General features: G+C 39.0%; 1 protein-coding gene across 1 annotated transcript in view; it reads right to left on the reverse strand.

The window, feature by feature from the left end:
- Positions 1 to 22158, reverse strand: part of CCDC170 (coiled-coil domain containing 170) — an 86150-nt gene that overhangs the window by 28972 nt on the left and 35020 nt on the right. Inside the window, 4 exon segments of the mRNA XM_060030493.1 lie at positions 794 to 1111; positions 14818 to 14888; positions 14891 to 15002; positions 18804 to 18948. Of these exon segments, the coding sequence (XP_059886476.1) occupies positions 794 to 1111; positions 14818 to 14888; positions 14891 to 15002; positions 18804 to 18948 (646 nt within the window).

Below are 22158 nucleotides of genomic sequence, written 5' to 3' on the forward strand. Positions count from 1 at the left end.
GGCAGCAATAGTTAATGTTTAGTATTGCTATTTGCCAGTGTGTTAAGGACTTCCTAACAATTTTTTTTCATTTAATGCTTACAACAAACAACAACCTGAAGAGGCAGATACAGTTGCAGGTCCAGGAACTCTTATCTACAATTGCAAAATCCAAAAGGATCTGAAAGCTGACGGTTTTTTTCCAAAAGTTATTTGCTAGCAAAGCTTGACCTAACAGGATTTGGCAACAAACCCTGACCTGAAGTGACCGAGGCTATTCACAGTCTTGGTGGGTCCCACGCAGCAGAGCTGCTCACAGCTTTTGCCACAGAAGATGAATGTGGTGATTATGGGGTGCTGTCCCAGACCCCACTGAGGAGGAATATGGAAGGGTGCTTTCTCCATTACCTTTCTGGGGACAATTTTACCTTCCTAAACACTGAAAAATTCTGAATTCAAAACCACAGCAGGCTCCAAGGTTTGCAGACAAGGGGTGTGGACCCTGGGCTGTTCCCGTACAGCAGGCCAGGAAACAAAATCTCAGAGGCTGTCCTCTCAGGAACCTGCCCAAGGTCCCATCTGGAGCAAGTGAGTGTGCAGTAGAGACCAAGATTCAGCCCGGGGAGCTCTGAGTCCAGAACCCGCATGGTAGCATGTGGTCAGGCTTCGGGACTATAATATATAATTGAAAGTAGTACAACCGCATTTAAATGCTACTTTTGACTAACTCAGACAACCCACTCACTCACTGAGTATGCTGAATGAAGGATCTGACTGTCCTTAAGAAGCCTGTACGCAGCCATCGCCCACTCACCCGTTTCCCGCTCTCTTCCCGGTCGCCCATTTCTCGAATCCTCTCCAGAATGGCATCCTCCGTGGGCCTAAGCGTGCCCGAGCTGCTCCTCAGGAGGGCTGCAATTTTCTCCCTAAATGAGGAGTACTCGCTCTGCGAGGCTGTGGCTGCAGCCACACTGGCCTTCAAACTCTTCTCCAACTCCAGAGGGCTTCTCTTCAAGAGGTTCAGCTCCTGCTTTGAGGCATCCCAGACCCGCTGGCCAGCAAGCAGCCTTTCCTGGAGGATCTTAACTTCCCCTTCAAGAGCTTCTTTCTCCTCTACAGCACTGAGCAAGTCCTAAAATAATTTCGGAAAGTGAGGACAGTAGCATTATCAGCTAAGGAGGGGAACCTGCATTTGCTTCTCATTTACCTTGCTTGCTAATAAGTTCAAGCAGTTAGGGTTAAATGCTCATTCCATTTTTAATTTTAGGTGCCCTATCCTCTCTTCATAAAGTTGTTCAATTGTAAAGCTATGTTAGGTAAATTTAGATGTCTGAAAAAGAGAAGGGATATAAAATCAGGGCTAGAAAAAAAAAGAAGGAAACTGACATATAAGCCTTTTCTATGTGGACCTCTGGAAAGAGTTAATAAAAACAAATCATTGGCTAACATACTACTAGATTCGATCCATATATAGAATATGTTTACAGGCCTATGTGTCCTTAAGTTTGGTATAAATGGAAATTGATGTTGAGTAAACAGTAAACCCTCAGAGTCCTAATAAGTCACTAAAAGTTATTTGAATGAAGATGTCTCCCCTTAAAACTATTTTAAATAACAGGTAGAATTATCATAAAAAATCATTGTATAAAGGAGAGTAGGGCTTCCCTGGTGGTGCAGTGGTTGAGAGTCCGCCTGCCGATGCAGGGGACACGGGTTCGTGCCCCGGTCCGGGAAGATCCCACATGCTGCGGAGCGGCTGGGCCCGTGAGCCATGGCCGCTGAGCCTGCGCGTCCGGAGCCTGTGCTCCGCAACGGGAGAGGCCACAACAGTGAGAGGCCCGCATACCAAAAAAAAAAAAAGGAGAGTAAAATCTTTCTTTCAATATTCATTGACTGTGTATCCCCCTGTCTCATAAAAATAAAACCGATACTGATAGGACCTGAAGAAAGGAAATAGAAAGGAGTAGCCATTTGGTGGGTGGGAGGATTAAAAGTTAGAGGGAGACAGAGTACCATACTGAGAAGAATAATTTCAAAGAATATGATATGTATGATTAGGTTTGTAAAAATAAAGGGCATTGAGAATGTTACCAGTACACCTACTTCTATTTACTATATGTAGAATGGTCCAAAGAGGCATAAAAAGGATATCTTTAAAATTCATTTAAAAAAAAAAAAAAACACTTGTGGCCAGCACTGCTATAATACTGTAGTCTAGGTAAATGGCATCATATTTTTGGTTTTTATTTAAAATAGTATGTTAGGGGCAAAAATAACTAAAAAGAAACCATATCGTCAAATAACAGATTCTACGTCTAAACTGGCCAGTTGACATTTCAGGCTCCTAGTTAAAATGCAATCATCCCTTTTGCATTAGAGCTTGAAGACAGGAAAAATGTTACTTGAAATGCTACCTCCTACCTTTTATTTTAAAAAAAAGAAAGAGAATATCTTCCTTTTTTTTTCCTGGTGATTTTTTTTTTAAAATCAAGGAAGTCTTGGGCATCAATTTGAATGAAAAGTCATCCAGTGGATGTAGGTAGTTAGAGAAAGCTGCCCCTTTCTGAGATGTAATAACTAAACTAATTATAGAAACTAGTTTGTGAAATGCTTTGCTTCTCCAGGTCCTGGCACCAGCTCCATTTCCCCACTGCCTTTCCAAACCAGTCGTCTGTGCAGAGAAGTCCCATTATTACTGCTAATTAAATTATGTACACTTTATCACAGATACAATATTTTAACACTTTACAGATTTCTTTTCAGATAGTAATACAGTAGCTGCTCAATTAGAGTAACCAGTATCCGCCTTGGCGATAATAAATTGGGCCCATGTATTACTCAGAAACTACCATCTAATGTGTGGTTAGAAAACTGAGGTCCTAAATTCAATGATGCAGGGATGAAAATTAATCCTAATCCCCTCAGAGTTCTAAAACTTGATAGGAAATTACATATTAACTTTTACATTGAAAGAAAGTCCCTAATGCAAAAGAGGGGAGTTTCCATGACCAATGGAGAGACATTTTTAACCAGGAATTTACAAAAGATCCTAAAAATACACAAAAAATATATCAGACACTTGAGTACTATAGACTTACTGTCAGTTTGGAATAAACTAATCAATCAGCAGCTTACAGCAGGAGACCAATAAACACCATTAAAATATTTCAGCTATGAGGCATTTTTTCCACCCCAATATCAGGCTGTTTTCTCACTGCCTTAGAGACCAGGGTCAAAACAGTCTTCTTTAACAAATCCAAAGCACCAATGCTTACGTCTAATAAAAATCAGAAAATTCTTTTGTGGTCATAGAATATAGTGGCACATGGCAGCAGGTCAGATTTTTTTTTTCTGGACACATTTCAGCCCACAGAACTATATGCTGTTTCTCGTATGAAATGCAGACTCGGGAGCCAGCGACAAGGCCTTGGGGACCTGCTCCCCCAGTGCTCTGATTAAGCGCTTCAGAATTCAGAGGCACGCGGCCGATCTGCTGGAAACAGATGTCCTCAGACTGAAAATGCAATTACTTGTAGAGCTATTGGGAGACAGCGGCTAGAGTCGAGTCTTGTTGCATGGCTACCTCAAGGATACACTGAAGTAATGTGACATTGGTGTCGCCGGCCAGGACCTCGGGACTGCTGTCAGAGCACACTGACACACAGAACAAGAAACAAGTAGCTCCCTGAGAGCAAAATCAGGGCTGACCTCCACAGAAGAAATCGCACAGGCAAATGAGCACAGACCCTATCAAGACAGTGACAGGGATCACTTTAAAAAATTTTTAAATTAACAAATCTTTAGATTCAGTGCTACTAATGCAACAAAGTATAATGACCCCTTCACAATTACTTTTATCAAAAACATTTGTAAATAATAAGATCAAGGTGTTCAATTTAATTTCCCAATTAAATGCATTAAGTAATGAAATCATTCAAAGGTTTGTGTTTTTAAAACACAATTGATTCCTATTACAATGTTGCTAACCATCCTATGGATTTGGATATGCCTGAGATCAAACTGCCTCTCAAAACTAAAATGACTAATTATCATCAGGGTAGAAAACCTCTGGCTTGAGCTTAATTCATCCAACCCTAGACAGATTTCATAAAATTAAAAATTCGTTGGTTATTTCTACCTACTACAGTTAACATTAACAAATAAACTCAAAAATTCCCCCAAACATGTCCTCTCATACATTGCTGGTGGAAGTGTGAATAGGTATAATTTTGATATAAATATCTAAAACATGTAATATGCACAATATCCTTTGGCCCTGTAATTCCATGATCTATTAGAGTGGAAGCTGCAGAGTAACATTTTACTTCAAAATGAGGAAGACCTTTCCCAAATCTGAGCTGTCCCAGTGGCATAATCAACCTTGGAAAATAATAAGAATTCAACTTAAATTTGAAATTCCCATTATTGACAAACCCGATACAAGTTAACAATAAGTTTAACTGTCCATGAGGCCAGTGTGTTCCTGGGCTTCGCTTCAGTACTGCAAAACGCTCTGCCCTGAACTGGTCAGACTGTGCCTGGAGGACCATGGACAGTTCCCAGCTGAAATTTTAAGAGGGACATTGTCAAAATGGAATGAGTTCTGCATCATGTGCTAGGATTAGACCCATAATAAAAATATTTATGCAGTCATGTTATTTTAAATTCTGTTTTAATTTACTTTAAATGTGTTGAATGAACCTAAAGACAAAGCATTGAAAACTTAATTATAGTTACAGAACAGAATGAAAATATTACAAACCTTGACAAGGTAAATACAATAATAAAATAAAAACTGGAATGCAGAACGATGGGAGTAAAAAGTAGGAGGCATTAAATTCATCATATATCATAGCAGAACATCTAAAAATACTATATCAGGTTGTTGAATCAGGAACAGAAATGTATTGTTTTAAAGTCTTAATGGTAATATCAGAGGTTCAAACAAGAGTTTGAGGCTAGAAGTGGAAGGAGAGATGATTTTTAATTTTACTTTGGAGTCTTATGAACATTTTTAATCTTTTATAATACGAGCAGATATTAGTTTAGGGTTTATTTTCATTTTAATTACTCACCATTTTAGAATAGTGAGCTCCTCTAGCTTATGAGCGCCAGGACCCAGACCTACCCACCATCCTGTTGGCACCAGTACTGGGATGCCTCAGGCCAAGTAGCTAGCTGGGAAGGGATACAGCACCACTAGTAGGCTGGCTGGCTTCCTTAGAACCCCAAAATCCACTAGCCCACCCACCAGAATGCCCAGGACCAGGCTCCACCCACCTGTGCACCTGCACTAGCCCTGGAACCCCCAAGACCAGCAGCCAGCTGACATTACTTGGCCACAGCCACTAAGAGGCCAACACCAGCTCTGAGATACCTTGGGCCCCTCAGTCAGCCACCCCAGGAACCAACCCCACCCACAAGCAGGCAGACAACAGACCCAGGACCACTGCAACCCAGGAACCTGCCATGTCAGGACCCAGCCCACACACGAAGGAGCCAACACCAGCTCTGGGACACCCTGGGCCACTCAGCCAGCACCAATCCCTAGAAACATACAATCTTCCAAGACTGAATCAGGAAGAAATAGAAAATATGAACAGACCAAACATCAGTAATAAAATTGAATCAGTAATTTTAAAACTTCCAACAAACAAAATTCCAGGATCAGATGGCTTCATAGGTGAATTCTACCAAACATTTAGAGAAGAGCTAACACCTATCCTTCTCAAATTGTTTCAAAAAATTGCAAAGGAAGGAACACTTCCAAACTCATTCCACAAGGCCATGTATTATCCTGATACCAAAACCAGACAAAGAATCACTAAAAAGAAAATTACAGGCTAATACCACTGATAAACATAGATGCAAAAATCGTCAACAATAAATTGGCAAATCAATTTTAACAATACATTAAAAGGATCATACCCATGATCAAGAGGGATTTATCCCAGGGATGCAAGGATGTTTCAACATCTCCAAATCCATCAGTGTTATATACTACATTAATATATTGAAAAATAAAAATCATATGATCATCTCGTAGATGCAGAAAAAGATTTTGACAGAATTCAACATCCATTTCTGATAATAAAAAAAAAAAACTCTCCAGAGAGTGGGCATAGAGGGAACATACCTCAACATAATAAAGGCCATATATATGACAAGCCCACAGCTAATATCATACTCAATGGTGAAAATCTGAAAGCATTTCCTCTAGGATCTGGAACAAGATAAAGATGCCCACTCTTGCCACTTTTACTCAACATAGTATTGGAAGTCTTAGCCACAACAATCAGACAAGCAAAAGAAATAAAAAGAATCCAAATTGTGAAGGAAGAAGCAAAACTGTCATGTTTGCAGATGACATAATACTATACACAGAAAATCCTAAAGATGCCACCAAAAAACTACTGGAACTCATCAATGAATTCAGTAAAGTTGTAGGATACAAAATTAATATGCAAAAATCTGTTGCATTTCTATATACTAACAATGAACTATTGGGAAGAGAAATCAAGAAAACTATCCCATTTACAATCACATCGAAAAGAACAGAATATCTAGAAATAAATCTAAGGAGGTAAAAGACCTGTATTCAGAAGATTATAAGACACTGATGAAAGAAACTAAAGATGACAGAAACAGATAAAAAAAATATACCATGCTCATGGACTGAAATAATTAATATTGTTAAAATGACCATACTACCCAAGGCAATCTACAAATTCAATGCAATATCTATCAAAATACCAATGTTATTTTTCACAGAACTAGAACAAATAATTCTAAAATTTGTATGGAAACACAAAAGACCTCAAATAGTCAAAACCTTCTTCAGAAAGAAGAAAAAGCTGGAGGCCTCATGCTCCCTGGTTTCAAACTATTACACAAAGCTACAGTAATCAAAACTGTGTGGTACTGGCACAAAAACAGACATGTATATCAATGGAATAGAGATCCCAGAAATAAACTCACATTTATATGGGCAATTAATCTACAACAAATGAGGCAAAAATATACTGTGGGAAAAAGACAGCCTCTTTAATAAATGGCGTTGGAAAAACTGGACAGCTACATGCAAAAGAGTCAAACTGGACTACTTCCTCACACCATACACAAGAATTCAAAATGGATTAAAAACTTAAATGTAAGACCTGAAACCATAAAACTTCCAGAAAAAAAACATAGGCTATGTGCTCTTTGACATCAGTCTTAGTAATATTTTTTTGGACCTGTCTCCTCAGGCAAGGGAAACAAAATCAAAAATAAACAAATGGGACTACATCAAACTAAAAAGCTGTTGCACAGCAAAGGAAACTATCAACAAAATGAAAAGGCAGCCTATTGAATGGAAGAAGATATCTGCAAACAATAAATCTTTTAACAGGTTAAAAGCCAAAATATACGAAGAACTGATACAACTCAACATCAGGAAAAAAAAAAAAAAAAGGGCTTCCCTTTTGGCACAGTGGCACAGTGGTTGGGAGTCTGCCTGCCGATGCAGGGGACGCGGGTTCGTGCCCTGGTCCGGGAGGATCCCACATGCCGCGGAGCGGCTGGGCTCGTGAGCCATGGCCACTGAGCCTGCGCGTCCGGAGCCTGTGCTCTGCAACGGGAGAGGCCACGGCACTGAGAGGCCTGCGTACCGCAAAAAAAAAAAAAAAAAGAGAACAACTAGATTGAAAAATGGGCAGAGGGCCTGAATAGACATTTTTCCAAATAGACATACAGATGACCAAAGATCCAAGAAAAGATGCTCAACATCACTCCTGAAAATCAAAACCACAATGAGAGATTACTTCTCACCAGTCAGTACAGTTATTATCAACAAGAAAACAAATAGCAAGTGTTGGTGAGGATGTGGAGAAAAGGAAACCCTTGTTCACAGTTGGTGGAATGTAAATTGGTGCAGCCTCTGTGGAAAACAATATGGAGATTCCTCAAAAAAATTAAAACTGAACAACCATATCATCCAGCAATTCCACTCCTGGATATTTATCCAAAGAAAATGAAAATACTAATTAGAAAAGATATATGCACCCCTATGTTCCTTGCAGCATTATATATATATATAACTCAGCTATAAACTCAGCTATAAAAAAAGAATGAAATCTTGCCATTTGCAACAACATGGATGGACCTAGAGGGTGTTATGCTAAGTGAAATAAGTCAGACAGAGAAAGACACAGAATCACTGTGTGATTCCATTTATATGTGCAATTTATATGTGCAATAAAAAACAAATGAACGGACATAACAAAACAGAAATGGAGTCATAGATACAGAGAACACACAGGTGGTTGCCAGAGGGTAGGGGGATGAGGGAAGGAAAGAAGTAGGTGAGGGAGACTAAGATGTACAAACTTCCAGCTGCAAAATAAGTGAGTCATGGGTATGAAATGTACATTGGGGAATATAATCAATAATTACGTAATATCCTTTTATTGTGACTGACAGTAAATAGACTTACCATGATGATCATTTTGAAATGTACAGAAATATCAAATCACTATGTTGCATAACAGGAACGAACATAGTGTTGTAGGACAAATATACTTCAAAAACAAACAAACTCATCGGTTACAAGGGGTGGGAGGTAGGGGAAGGGGGAATTGGATGAAGGCAGTCAAAAGGTACAAACTCCCACTTAAAAGACAAATAAATCCTAGGGATGTGATGTACAACATGATAAGTATAATGAACGCTGCCGTATGTTATACGGGACAGTTGTTAAGAGAGTAAATCCTAAGAGTTCTCATCACAAGGAAAAAAATTTCTATTTCTTTAATTTTGTATCTATACGAGATGATGGATGTTCACTAAACTTATTGTGTAATCATTTCACGACGTATGTAAGTCAAACCATTAGGCTCTACACCTTAAAATTATACAGTACTGTATAGCGATTGTATCTCCATAAAACTGGAAAAAAAGAGAGAACCAGGAGGAGGACGTGAATTATAGGGATTTTGATCCTGACTTGCTACAGTGAAGAACTGTCAAACAATTAAGACTGCACAGAGGAAGTGGACCTCCGGTGAGTTCCCTGCCTCTGGAGGAGTTCAAGGGAAGGCTGGGTACTAGCTAGACAGGGACATTTTAGAGATGATTCTTATTTCAAATAGAGAGTTTGATGATCTAGATTCTAAAAGACCTTAGGGTCACTTCCAACATTGTGATTCTATGATTTTAAAGAGAACTTTAACTTCTTTAGTAATTTATCCTGTCTGATAATTTCTCATTTCCAGGAACTCTTTCCATATGTCTGTACTCTTAAAATAACCATACATTTATTTTAATCCCTAGATAAAAGTAAATAACTAGGAAAAGGAAATTAAAACACTGAGCATCAATTATGTGCTGGGCTTGTCTTGAGTACCATATGTAGATTACATCATTCAATCCTAACGATAACTGTAAGAGGTAGATCCTTAAATTATTTTCCCATTTTACATACAAGAAACTGAAGTTCAAAGAGGTAAAGTCATATGCCTCAGATCACACAGCCAAATGATTCTGGAGCCTATATTAAAAACCCAAGAGCCTCGCCTCTGAGCCACCCTGCTCAGTGTGTCTCTCTTATCCTCTCCCCTCTTACACACTCTGCTGTAGACAACAAACCAAGAAAGCAGAAGGGACATCCTTCCAAACCAAGCCTGCTGACTCCAAAACCAATATTCTTTCTCCTAGCTTCAATTCTGGCCACTAGAATTAAGGAAAATGTGAAGTGTGACGGAAAATAAGCTGTTTTAAATCCATTATGTAAGTTTAATTTCTGATTCACTGATTGAAACGTCTGGTCTATAGGAAACGTGTGTGGCTAATGTAGATAAAATGACTACTTTTCTCAGCATTAGATTATTTCGAGACGACAACAACAACAACAAAAGGTGCCAATCTATAAAAGTTTTTAAAACGTACTGCAATTTAAACTATTAAAGATTGTCAAATAATATATAATCCATATGTATAATAAATCACCTGGATTTTTATTTGGGAATTTTCATAAAGTAACTTAAAAAAAATCATTAAGATAATAAGAAAAGCTGAGTTTGGTAGAAACAGCACCTCAGCCCCGTGGATACTTCTACCTCTGCAGTCATTCTGGACTTTATTAATAAAGTAAGTTTCCAACCTCAAAAACAGAGCTTTAGAAAGCATTATGAAAACTCTTCCTGAGACCATTAATGTGTCAGTAAAACCACTTGACAGTGTTTTTCAGTAGTAAATCTTTGAAGTCATAATCCCATGAATGAGCACTTTATTAAAGACCTCAAGTTTTTAACTGCCCATATTTTTTTAATAATTTGTATTATTTTGGCAGGAACTTGATCCCAAAGTGAATGTGTTTCACAAGTCTGAACAACATTGCATCATCAGTCATTTACAAGTAAAGACACATATAAAAGAGGAATAAGTTTTGTATTTTTAATGTGCTTTTGCAATACATTGTCATTTCCTACTGCTCATCTCCAGAAACGCACTTTTATAGACAAACTCATTCTTCATAATTTTCAAGGCTTGATAATTTGATAACTACTATCTATAATCAAATTAAAATCATTCATTCACTGAGGAAATTTGCATAGCTACTTATTTTTATTGTTCCACTGACAAATAGTATTTGGCACCAGACTTGTATGGAGGAAGTAGCTGTGAATATACATGCAAAGGGGATTACTGATAAAAGCACAACAACATAATGACCAGGGTTCAAGTCACTTTGCCAGTTAATAGCTGTGCATACTTGAGCAAAGTACATAACCTCTCTGAGCACTTAGCAAAATGACTATGTTAATGGCAAGTGATTAATAAATGGTGACTATTATACTAATGATTGCTGATAGTACTAACATAAAAAGTCTGAGAGTCTTAAACTTCACTAAGAAGGTTTACTTATAGGTGGCATATTGAAAGTGTAATTTTGAAACAATTTTATGTATATTGTAAGACAAATCAAATGAGTAAATATTATTGGTAATATCCAAAAGATACTAATATAAAGTTAAAAGATATTAATTTATTAATAAATTAATTAATTTTAAATTTTTATTTTTAAAATTAATTAATTTTAATTAAAATTAATATTCTAATTAACTCTAGAATATTACTTTTAATTAAAAATACCAGTATTAATTTATTACTAAAAAAAGTATTTCTAGCTCTGTCCACTCACTGAAAGCAATGATACCCCAATAGCAATGAGCACACCTAAAGCCTGAATCTTGGTTTCTAAGCACCATTCCCCAGTAAAAGGAGCCAAAGCTCCATAGAGAAGGCTGCTTTTAGTGCTGTGGTCTGAAAATTGTAAGTGAGCCTAAGATATCATCTTCTGTCAAAAGGCAAGGAAGCATTGAAAGACTAAAGGAGTCAGGTTATAAGGTCACAGAGACCATCTTGTAGGGACTCGTCCTGGCCAAACATGGAGGATTGGAAAGCCAAAAGGAGAATAATTGATTATAATATAGTAAGTGTCAATAAATAAAAATCCATGTGTCCATAGAATTGAAAATAAAAGGTAAGAAAACAAAAAGCTTTTCTTTATGTAAGAATGTCAACTAATAAGTAGAAGGAAGGATGAAATTAGAATATTACCACTTTGCCACCCCTGATGTAAGTTAATCCAGAAAAGAATCGATGGATGATAACATCACTAGGTCAACTTGATGCAGAACAGAAATAACCTGCCAATGGTCACCCCACAGATACCTTACTTAACTGAAGGAAAAAAAATGTACCTTTACACTGAAGATCTGGGCAATCAAACTTAGTTTCAGCAACAATAGAAAAATCTAACACTATCTGCTTCTAATGCAATGCAATATGAAGTATACAACTTTAGCTTTGAAATATTCTTGCCAGAAAGGTTTAACCTGGGGACTTCCCTGGTGGCACAGTGGTTAAGAATCCGCCTACCAATGCAGGGGACACAGGTTCAATCCCTGGTCCGGGAAGATCCCACATGCCACAGAGCAACTAAGCCCGTGCGCCACAACTACTGAGCCTGCGCTCTAGAGCCCATGAGCCACAACTACTGAAGCCCGCGTGCCTAGAGCCTGTGCTCTGCAACAAGAGAAGCCACCGCGATGAGAAGCCCACTCACCACAACAAAGAGTAGCCCCCGCTCGCCGCAGCTAGAGAAAGCCCATGTGCAGCAACGAAGGCCCAACGCAGCCAAAAATAAATAAATTAATTAATTAATTATTTTTAAAAAAGGTTTAACCTGAAACCAATACAGCCCCTAGATCCAACTTTAAGCGTATAGGGCATAGATGAGCAAGTTAAGTAACATCTTGAAGAAACAATCAGACCACTGCTCTGTACTCTGTATAAGTCAATGATATTTTTTGAAAAACTATAAAAGGCTAAACATAACAAATAAATGCAATGAATGAACCTAGGTTGAGCCCCAATTTGGGGAAGAAAACAGCTATAAAAGACATTCTTGTAGAAAATGATGAAATTTGAATGTCAATATTAGATGGTTATTGATTAGCTATTGCTGTGTAACAAATTAGCCCAAACTTAGTGGCTTAACACAACAAACATTTATTATCTCACAGCACTATGGGCCAGAAATCTGGGACTGACTTAGCTGGGTGTTTCTGACTCAAGGTCTCTCAGAAGGTTCTAGTCAAGCTGTTGACCAGGGCTACTGTCACCTCAAGATCATCTGAAGGAGGAATTCACTTCCAAGCTCACTCACATGGTAGCTGATAGGCCTCGGTTCCTGGGCACCTGGGCCAGGCAACTGGCTACCTGAGGGCCCCACCACATGACAGCTGGTGTTCCTCAAAAGCAGCGATGCAAGGGAATTCAAGAGAGTGTATCTAAAACAAAAGCCACAGTGTTTTCATAACCCAATCTCATAAGTGAGATCCCACCACTTCTGACATATTCCACTCACTGGAAGTGAGTCAATTCATCCAGCCCACAAGGGGAGGGGGATTAAATTCCACCTCTTAAGAAGTACAAAAAACGTGTGGGTCTGATAACCTCCAAGGATGATATTGTGGCATTATTGTTGACTTGTAGATGTGATAATGGTATTGTGATTATGTACGGTAATGTCCTTATTCTTAGAATATATATGCTGCTGTAGTCAGAAACAATACATACGATGTCTAAACCTATTTTGTGTGTGTGTGTGTGTGTGTGTGTACAAAGTAATAAAGCAAATACAGCAAAATGCTAACAACTGTTGCATTTGGGTGGCTAATAAATGGATGTTCATTGTATTCCTGTCTATACATGTTTGAAAATTTCTGTAAGAAAAATTTGGAGAAAAATAATTGAGTTATTTGAATTGTGTCCGCTCAAAATTCATATGTTGAAGCCCTAGCATCCAACGTGATGGTGTCTGGAGATGGGACCACTGAGAGGTAATTACATTTAGATGAGGTCACTAAATGTCATTACCTCCCAGCCTCCAGAACTACGAGAAATAAATGTCTGTTTTTTAAGCCACCCAGTGTATGGCATTTTATTATAATAGCCGAAGCAGACTAAGACAAGGTGCTCAAATGATTGAAGTGACTTGATAACAGGGGTAAAATTTTTACTCATTTCACAAAGTTAATGTGACAGAAGAAGAAATCCAGTGGTAAGAAGGGCTTTTGATACAGAGAACTGGGGGGAAATAGAAACTATTATCATTACTGTGGATCACTTTCATATTCCAACTTCTCATATTACCTCAGCTTGGCAGTGAAGTCACTGTAGACCTGGAAGACCTAAGAGATGATCCCACAAAGATGGCTCCTTCTACTGCATCCCGCCAACTCCAGAACCCCCGTCACAGCCTGTGGGACACCACTGAACCTTCACCCTTCATGGAGCCTCTCTTTTTCAGCATTAGTCATTCCTTAATTTTAAACTCCATCTCCTTTACTCTTCAACTTTCTCCTACGTATTTTATTAACTGATTGCACTAGCTCACTTTTGCTTTTGGAAATTAATTGTTATTATTAATCCCATGATTAGTTTCCTTGACACAAAATTTTTTAAATATAATTAAAGGATTATATAGTGTTAAAAAATACTGTATTAATTCCCATGCTCAAACAGGCTCCAGCTAATTTAAAAGGTAAAGCAATTCATTGGATAAATAAAAGTTTGGAATTAAGAGTCACTTCCCTTTGGCAATATCTCTCAAAATTACAAACCCCATATCCTTTGACCCAGCAAGTCTACTTCTAGGATTTTTGTCTTGCTGATATAGTCTCACATATGAGAACTGACAGATTATTCATAGCAGCCTTGTGTATAATAGTGTGTAGTGTCTTACCAATTTTTTAAAAACTAAATAAAAAGAAAAACATAGAGGTGCAGAGTATGTTGCCATTTGTGTTAAAAATAAATAATAATAAACATATGCATATATATAGGTAGAATATTTCTAGAAAGGTATATAAGCAATTGTTAACAGGTTGCCTCTAGAGAGACCAGCTCGGTGGCTGGGGGGAAGGGATTGGGGGATAACTTCTCATCACATTCCCCTGTGTCCATTTAGAATTTTGTATCTTGTGAATGCATTACCTATTTGTTCAAAAATTAATTTAAATTTTTTGTAATCCTTACAGTTTAACCAAATAAGACGTATTAGCTACAAACTTTTTCCTTTTAAGTGTTCTGTATTTCTTTTTTCTAATTAGAAAAAAACTGTATCCCTGTGGCCAGATCAGGTCACTGACTCCCATGGTGCCCCAGACCTCCTGCTGAGAGGAGCCTTTGAAACTGCAGTCAGTAACACCAGTGTGCTCATCCACATCTGGTTTTCAATTTCTGCTTCATAAACATGATCCCAGATGCACACACACGCTCCACGTACTGTACCTGGTTCAGCTTCTCTTTCTCTTCCACGCAGGAGGCAGCTTCTTTCTGCTCTCTGTTTACTTCTGAAGCAGCCTCATGATTGTTTCTCTGCTAGCTTTTGCCTCCATCTCATGGACATTTTTAGTCTCTTCAAGAGTAACGATTTGTCCTTTCACGAATGCGTTTTCCTTGCACAGCTCTCCAAGCTGAAGAGAAAGCAATTACAGCTGTCCCGTAAAAACTAATAATTTCATACCACTCTAAGCAATTCTGATCTATAAACCCCAATGATCTCATTATCACATGACAACAGGGAAAGAGCTATCCCTCCATCCACTCAAAAGATAACTTTTTCAAAGGCAGCCCCTAAATGCTCTTGTTATGTGCAGACCCAGTGGTCAAATTAAAATTAATCAAAAGGTAAATCAAAAGGTAAATTAATCACAAGGCAACAAGGATGAGAGTTCAGCCAAAAGCTTCCAGACAGAACAAGCATCAACGAGCCCCTGGCTGCGAAATACTCAAGGGGCGGTGATGTGCCTACAGTTACGGCAGGCAAGGAAGCAAGGCGTTCTATTCAGCCCACATCCACTGGCACCAACTGCCTGCAAGGCGTTACCTGGCACAAGGTGGGGACATACAGAGAAGAAAGCAGGACTCTCTTTTTCAAAAAGAAAATCCTTCTTATTAATATAAGCATAGAAAAATCCTGAATAACATGCTCAAACAATGTATTCGAGTGGTTGGCTGGGAGAATAAGACTTGTATGATTTATAAGGAGGGAAAATAAAACCAACCAGCCTCCTTGGCCCCTGGGAAACAGCCACGCAGACAGCTCAAGGATGCCTGTCAAAAGACCCGAAACTCCTCATGACAGGGTCAGCATTTGTGTTAGGACAATCAGGGGAAGTGACATATCTTTTAGCCTCAGCAATTTGCCAACATGGTGCCCTGCTCCTGACTCAGTGCTATTCCCTCTCTCGTGAACGCTTTTCCTCATATTTGTATACTTCCTCTCCAACAGCCTTTTCAAGGTCCCATCTCAGAGGGGCACTCCTCGGCCGGCCTACCTAAAGTAGCATCCCATGCCTCTAACCTGCTTCATTCTCTTTCCCCATATCCTGATTTGTTTTTCTTCTTTGCACCTTTTACTACATGGGATAATACTGGATATTTGTTTATTTCCTCAGCATCTTTAACCACAACAATGGAAGCCCTAGGAGGGCACAGACTCAGTCTTGTCTCATTCACTGCTGTATCCCAGCACCCAGAACAGTGTCCAGCATACTGTAATCACTCACTAAACGTATGGGAAATGGATGAATGAATGCCAAATAAGGAATCCCTTCTTTTCTACTGTTTCCTTAGAGTGTGTGTGTACATGTGGTTATAAGGGCCTTAAAAGTAAGGGAATGGCTTTGAAATTGCAGTGGTTTTGTTCACCTTCTCAGGGTAACACCTAGTGAGTGTTCAAGACAGTAGCCTTTTTGCTCTTGGCCAGGGAGATTGTTGGTTTTTTTTTTTTTTAAGACAGGGACCTCCTCAGGTGATTGGGATGTTAAAACTCTAGGGTCTCAGGATCTGTTTAAAAATATAGGTTATATCATCATTCAGGTATGGTGAGGCCAACGGATCAGGAGACACTGAAACTGTGTTACTCACAGTTTCTGAGAGGAAGGGGCACACCGTGCCATGCAGGGCCGCCCAGGGAGCACCAGGGCTGGTCAGGAGACAGAGAGAGCCAGGGGAAAACATGTTTTCCACAGGAAGGAATGGGTGAGGCAGGGTAAGCAAGCTAGTTTGAGTAATTTCAGTGGGTTCTGGAGGGTAGGAGCCATCTCTAGTTGTCTGCCACCTGACCCGGGGGTGATCAGTTGGATAGTGGCCAGAGTATAAAAGCCTGATAGAGGAAGTGGCTGGGGTATGGGCTGTGTATTGGTTGGTTTGCTTATGAAAGCTGTGCACCCAGGAGACTCATTTACTAGGAATTGGCTAATCCTGGGACCCAGTCTTTCCTGGGTCAGCAAGGCCCCAGATGTCAAAGCATTCGAAGTACAGAATATAAAAAGGCAAGATTAATACAGTATTAACGCCCAGATTAGCACCTGGAGATTGTCTCTGATGAGGGAAAGGGTACCTGAAAGAAGGAGCTTCTTAATTTCCTTTTCTTTTCCCCACCACTTGGCTTTAAAGATAACCCCCCAACTACAATGTGAAGTGGACTTTTATCGCCAGGCTCCTGGTCACATGTTACGGGGGGAGCTGAATCCAGCACCTTGAGGGTATCAGACAGAGCCCAGGCCTGAGCAACCAAAACCCATGAGTGAGGTGGAACTTCCTGAAGCAAAGTGTTCTATTTCGCAGCTCTCACAGAGTTCACGTGGGAGGCTTACTAATAACCCACTGAGGGGAGGCCTTTAAGAATGGCTGCATCGGGCTTCCCTGGTGGCGCAGTGGTTGAGAATCTGCCTGCCAATGCAGGGGACACGGGTTCAAGCCCTGGTCTGGGAAGATTTCACATGCCGCGGAGCAACTAGGCCCGTGAGCCACAACTACTGAGCCTGCGTGTCTGGAGCCTGTGCTCCACAACAAGAGAGGCCACAATAGTGAGACCCGCGCACCGCGATGAAGGGTGGCCCCCGCTTGCCACAACTAGAGAAAGCCCTCGCACAGAAACAAAGACCCAACACAGCCAAAAATAAATTAATTAATTAATTTTAAAAAAATACAGGAGTCCATGTATTTAAAAAACAATGGCTGCATCCCCAGTGGTCACTGCAGTGCTGTTTACAATAGCCAAGACATGGAAGCAACCTAAATGTCCATCAACAGATGAATGGATAAAGAAGATGCAGTATATATACACAATGGAATAATACTCAGCCATAGAAAAGAATGAAGTAATGTCATTTGCAGCAACATGGATGGACTTAGAGATTATGATACTAAGTGACGTAAGCCAGACAGAGAAAGAAAAATATCATAGGCTATCGCTTATAAGTGGAATCTAAACAAAAATTATCCAAATGAACTTATGTACAAAATAGAAATAGACCCACAGACATAGAGAACAAACTTATGGTAACCAAAGGGGGAAGGGGGGGAGGGATAACTTAGGAGTCTGAGCCTAACATATACACACTACTATATATAAAATAGACAACCAACAAGAACCTACTTCATAGCACAGGGAGCTATACTCAAACATTTATAATAACTTATAAGGGAAAAGAATCTGAAAAAGACTATCTATATATAATACATATATATATATTACTGAATCATGTGTATGTGAACCACTTTGCTGTACACCTGAAACTAACACAACAGTGTAAATCAACTAGACTTCCATTTAAATAAATAAATAAATATTTTTAAAAAAAAAGAATGGCTGCATGGAAATCTATCAGGAAGCAAGGATATGAAAGGTTTATAAATGAGCAAAGATATGGTGTCCATTCAAATAGCTTCACGCTCTCTAATGAATCACTACAGTCCAGGTAGTGATATAATTAATTTCCATCTCAATGGCAACCTACCATTAAAGTAGGATTTTTATTTATTTGGCTTTAGTGTAAAATCAAAAAGTACTTTAGAGATAATCTTAACCTTATGCTCAAAAAGTATCCCCAAAATGACACACAGCTGGTTTTGGTTTCGGTTGTGAGTGTGTATGTGTTTCTATCTGTAACTAAAACAAACAAAAATCTTCCTAAAACAAATCATTAAAATGAGTAATTCGTTGTATTTGACAAGCTAAATACATTTTAGACAAAACAATCAATTCCTTCTGGAGAATAATTAATCTCAAATAATGCTAGAAAGGATCTTGGAATTGAGGCTCAGAGAGGTGATACGGTTTTTCCCAGGTCACGCAGTCAATTAATGCTGTACTAGGGCTCCTGCCCTGTTCTCCTGCACCCCCAGACTCAACCACAGCTCTTCCTTTATGGCACACTTCAGAATGACCACTGAATGTATAGTCTTTTTAATCTTCATACAAATACCTTTAGAATTAAATCTTCATCTGATACCTTTTCATTCTTCTTCCCTGGATCTAAGCAGTCATGAAGTTAAGCCAGAAATTCCTCATGTTCCCTGCAATTCTGTGAGACTTGATCCTTATTCTCCTTGTTTTCCTTTAAACATCTTCTGTCGGGCAAATAACAAATAAGTCAAGTTTTAACACCAAAGAAGGTAACATTCATCAAAGTTCAGAACTCAAGCTCTCTGTCGGGAAATAACCAATAATCATTTCAACACAACACAGTTTCCCAGACACAGAGCACGATATCATCTTGCAAGCCCAGTTAAAGAGGGAGAAAAGTGGAAACAACTCCGGGGCACGTACACTCTGCAGAAATGTAGGGAGATCTTTAGGGCATCTTAGCAAGGGAGACAGATTATCTGCCTCCTGTTCCTGACATTTTAGGATCTGCAGAAGTGGAAGGTGGTTCTCTAGATCACACATGGATCCACTCAGCCGTGAGTCTCTGTTGCTGCTTCGTGGGAAAGAAAGAGAGTGATGCTACGTTGGGTCTAGAGACCATGCTTTGGTCACTACACAATGATCCATAAGAGTTACTTAGAGCTTTCCCTGGCTCATGGCCAAGCATAACTATAATTAAAAATACATCAGAAGCAGGGGATGTGCCCACCCCTGGAAAAGAGAGGTGTTCAATCATCAGCAAAGATCACTATTAGTTTTTGCACATCCAGGATTTTTAAAGAATATTGGAATGGGCCAATCAAGGAAAATCAGTCAATTTATGCTCTGCTGTGAATATTTTATTTCAAATCTCAGATAGGTTTGCTAAAATAGCATAGTCTATTTCTAATTCTTTAAATGTTAAAAACTAAGAGATCATAAAAAACAGACATATTTTAAAGGCAAATTAGGATCATTTCAATAATTTGGCATCATTTTTTAGTACCCTAGATAATAAACATGATTATTGCTTTCCCTTTTTACCATGTTGAGTGTTTCCTGCAATTCTTTCACGCTATTCAAAGATTAACAAAGCATGTAATTGCATATACTCAAAAGCATATCATATTTCTATTTAGAAAAAATGTACAACAATAAAAGACCAACATCAATATATCTCTAAGTTCTTATTTTCAGCATATGAAAGGTAATATTTATTCAGTCTCTCTCACTCATTTAAGTCATAGTTAATGCTATGGCTCTGATTTACTTATGTATTTGATTCTATATATTTACGCTAAGATTTCAGTCTTACTTCTCTGTTCCAGGAGTTTCTCAATTATTTCCACTTCTATTTGCATTTCACTTTAACCCAACAAAGTCCCAGGCATCTATCATAAAGACATAATCACATAAGTGTGAAAATATGAATGCACATGGGTACTCACTGCATCTTAGTTTATAATCATTTTTTTAATGGAACTAACCTAAGTGCCTAAAGTTAAGAGCAAAAAGAACCTGTTAAGTAAATTATCATATTAACAGGCAATGGAATATCACTGGCCATTAAAAATGATACAATGAAAGACTTTTTAAGTATTTACAACATATTATTCAGGAAAAATAGTTCACTACATGATACCGTTTATGTACAACTGTCTGAAGATCTATTCAACAAAATGTTAACTATAGCATTTCTGGAATCATAAGGTTGTGAGTAATTTTAATTTTGGGGGGCACTTTATTATATCTTTAAAAACTTTCTTATAATGAATATATATCATTTTATTACTCATTTGTTTAATAAATATTTATTGGGCACTTACTATGCTACTTACTATGCTTAAAGGTGCTAAAGGTACAGTAGTAAACAAAACAGATAAACATCCCTCATGGGGCTTACATTCTAGTTGGGAAGACGGACAATAATCAAAACATAAATGTATGTAAAATGTATAGTATATTATAAAAGGGCTGGAGACAAAAACAATTAAGCAGGAAAGGGAGTAAGAAACATTCGGGAGGAGTGGGGTGAAATTTTAGATGTAGTCGCTAAGATCAGGTTAGTGGCAATGGGAAGTTGTCAAAATTTAGATTTATCTGGACGGCAGAGATAGATGATAGATTTACTGAAGGATCGAGGAAAGAGAAACAAGGATGATCCAAGATTTTGGCCCTGATCAACTAGAAGAATGGAATTACCATTAAACAAGATTAGGAAAAGCACAGGAGGATTTTGTGGAAACACCAGGAGGTATTCTGGACATGTTCCGTTTGAGATGCCTGTTAGACATCCGCATGGAGATGCCCAGTAAGTCGTAAGATATGTGGGTCTTAAAAAAAAAAAAAAAAAAAAAAAAAAGATATGTGGGTCTTGAGCGCTGGGAAGAGGTCCAGGCTAGATCTAGAAACTACATGCTCGTGGGGGGTCACGAGCATGTAGATCATACTTTAAGTCATGAGACTGGATGAGAGTGAATTTAGATAGAAAGGAGAAGAGAGTCAAGGACTGAGTGAGCCCTGGGGCACTCCAGTACTTGGAAGTCAAGGAGATGAGGAGGACAAAGCAAGAGACTGTGACAGAGAGGCTAGAAAGGTAAGATCAAAAGCATGGGGCTTCCCTGGTGGCGCAGTGGTTGAGAGTCCGCCTGCCGATGCGGGGGACACGGGTTCGTGCCCCGGTCCGGGAAGATCCCACGTGCCACGGAGCGGCTGCGCCCGTGAGTCGTGGCCGCTGAGCCTGCGCATCCAGAGACTGTGCTCCGCAACGGGAGAGGCCACAACAGTGAGAGGTCCGCATACTAAAAAAAAAAAAAAAAAAAAAATGCAGGCACGCACAGTGTCCTGGAAGCTAAAACAAGAAAGTGGTTCAGGGAGAAAAGCCAACTGTTGGCTCAAACTGGAAGGTCAAGTAAGATAGGACTGATCATTGAATTTGCAATGCACGGTCACTGGTCACCTTAATGAGTGGCTTCAATGGAGTAGATCTGAGAAAGGAGAGAAACTGGTACAGTGAGTACATATAAACATGTTCCAGGAGTTTGGCAGTACATGGAAGGAGAGAAAGAGGATAGGAACTGGAAGCATTGGGTTTTTATTTTTATCTTTATAAGATGAAATAAGTAAAACAAGTATCAAGTATCTTATTAGTAAAGTGATTTAAGTTATTATACACAGAATTTTTAAAGTGTATCTTAAGAACAGGTAGCTCCCAATTTTATCTCAATAATCACCTTTTGTCAGAACTAAGGGTAGAAAACCTAGATTTCCTGAGCTCTCTGCATAAACTGGCAATAAACCCTAATGAGGAGTGTTCAGGGTGGTCTGGGGTGTTCTGGGTTTCCGGGGTATTTTTATAACTAGCTTCTGAATAAACCCTTCCCCCTGTGCACTATTCCACCACCTCCACTTAAACCTCTACTTAGAGGAAATCT

Source organism: Delphinus delphis, chromosome 14 (genome assembly GCF_949987515.2).
Source record: "Delphinus delphis chromosome 14, mDelDel1.2, whole genome shotgun sequence".
NCBI lineage: Eukaryota > Metazoa > Chordata > Mammalia > Artiodactyla > Delphinidae > Delphinus > Delphinus delphis.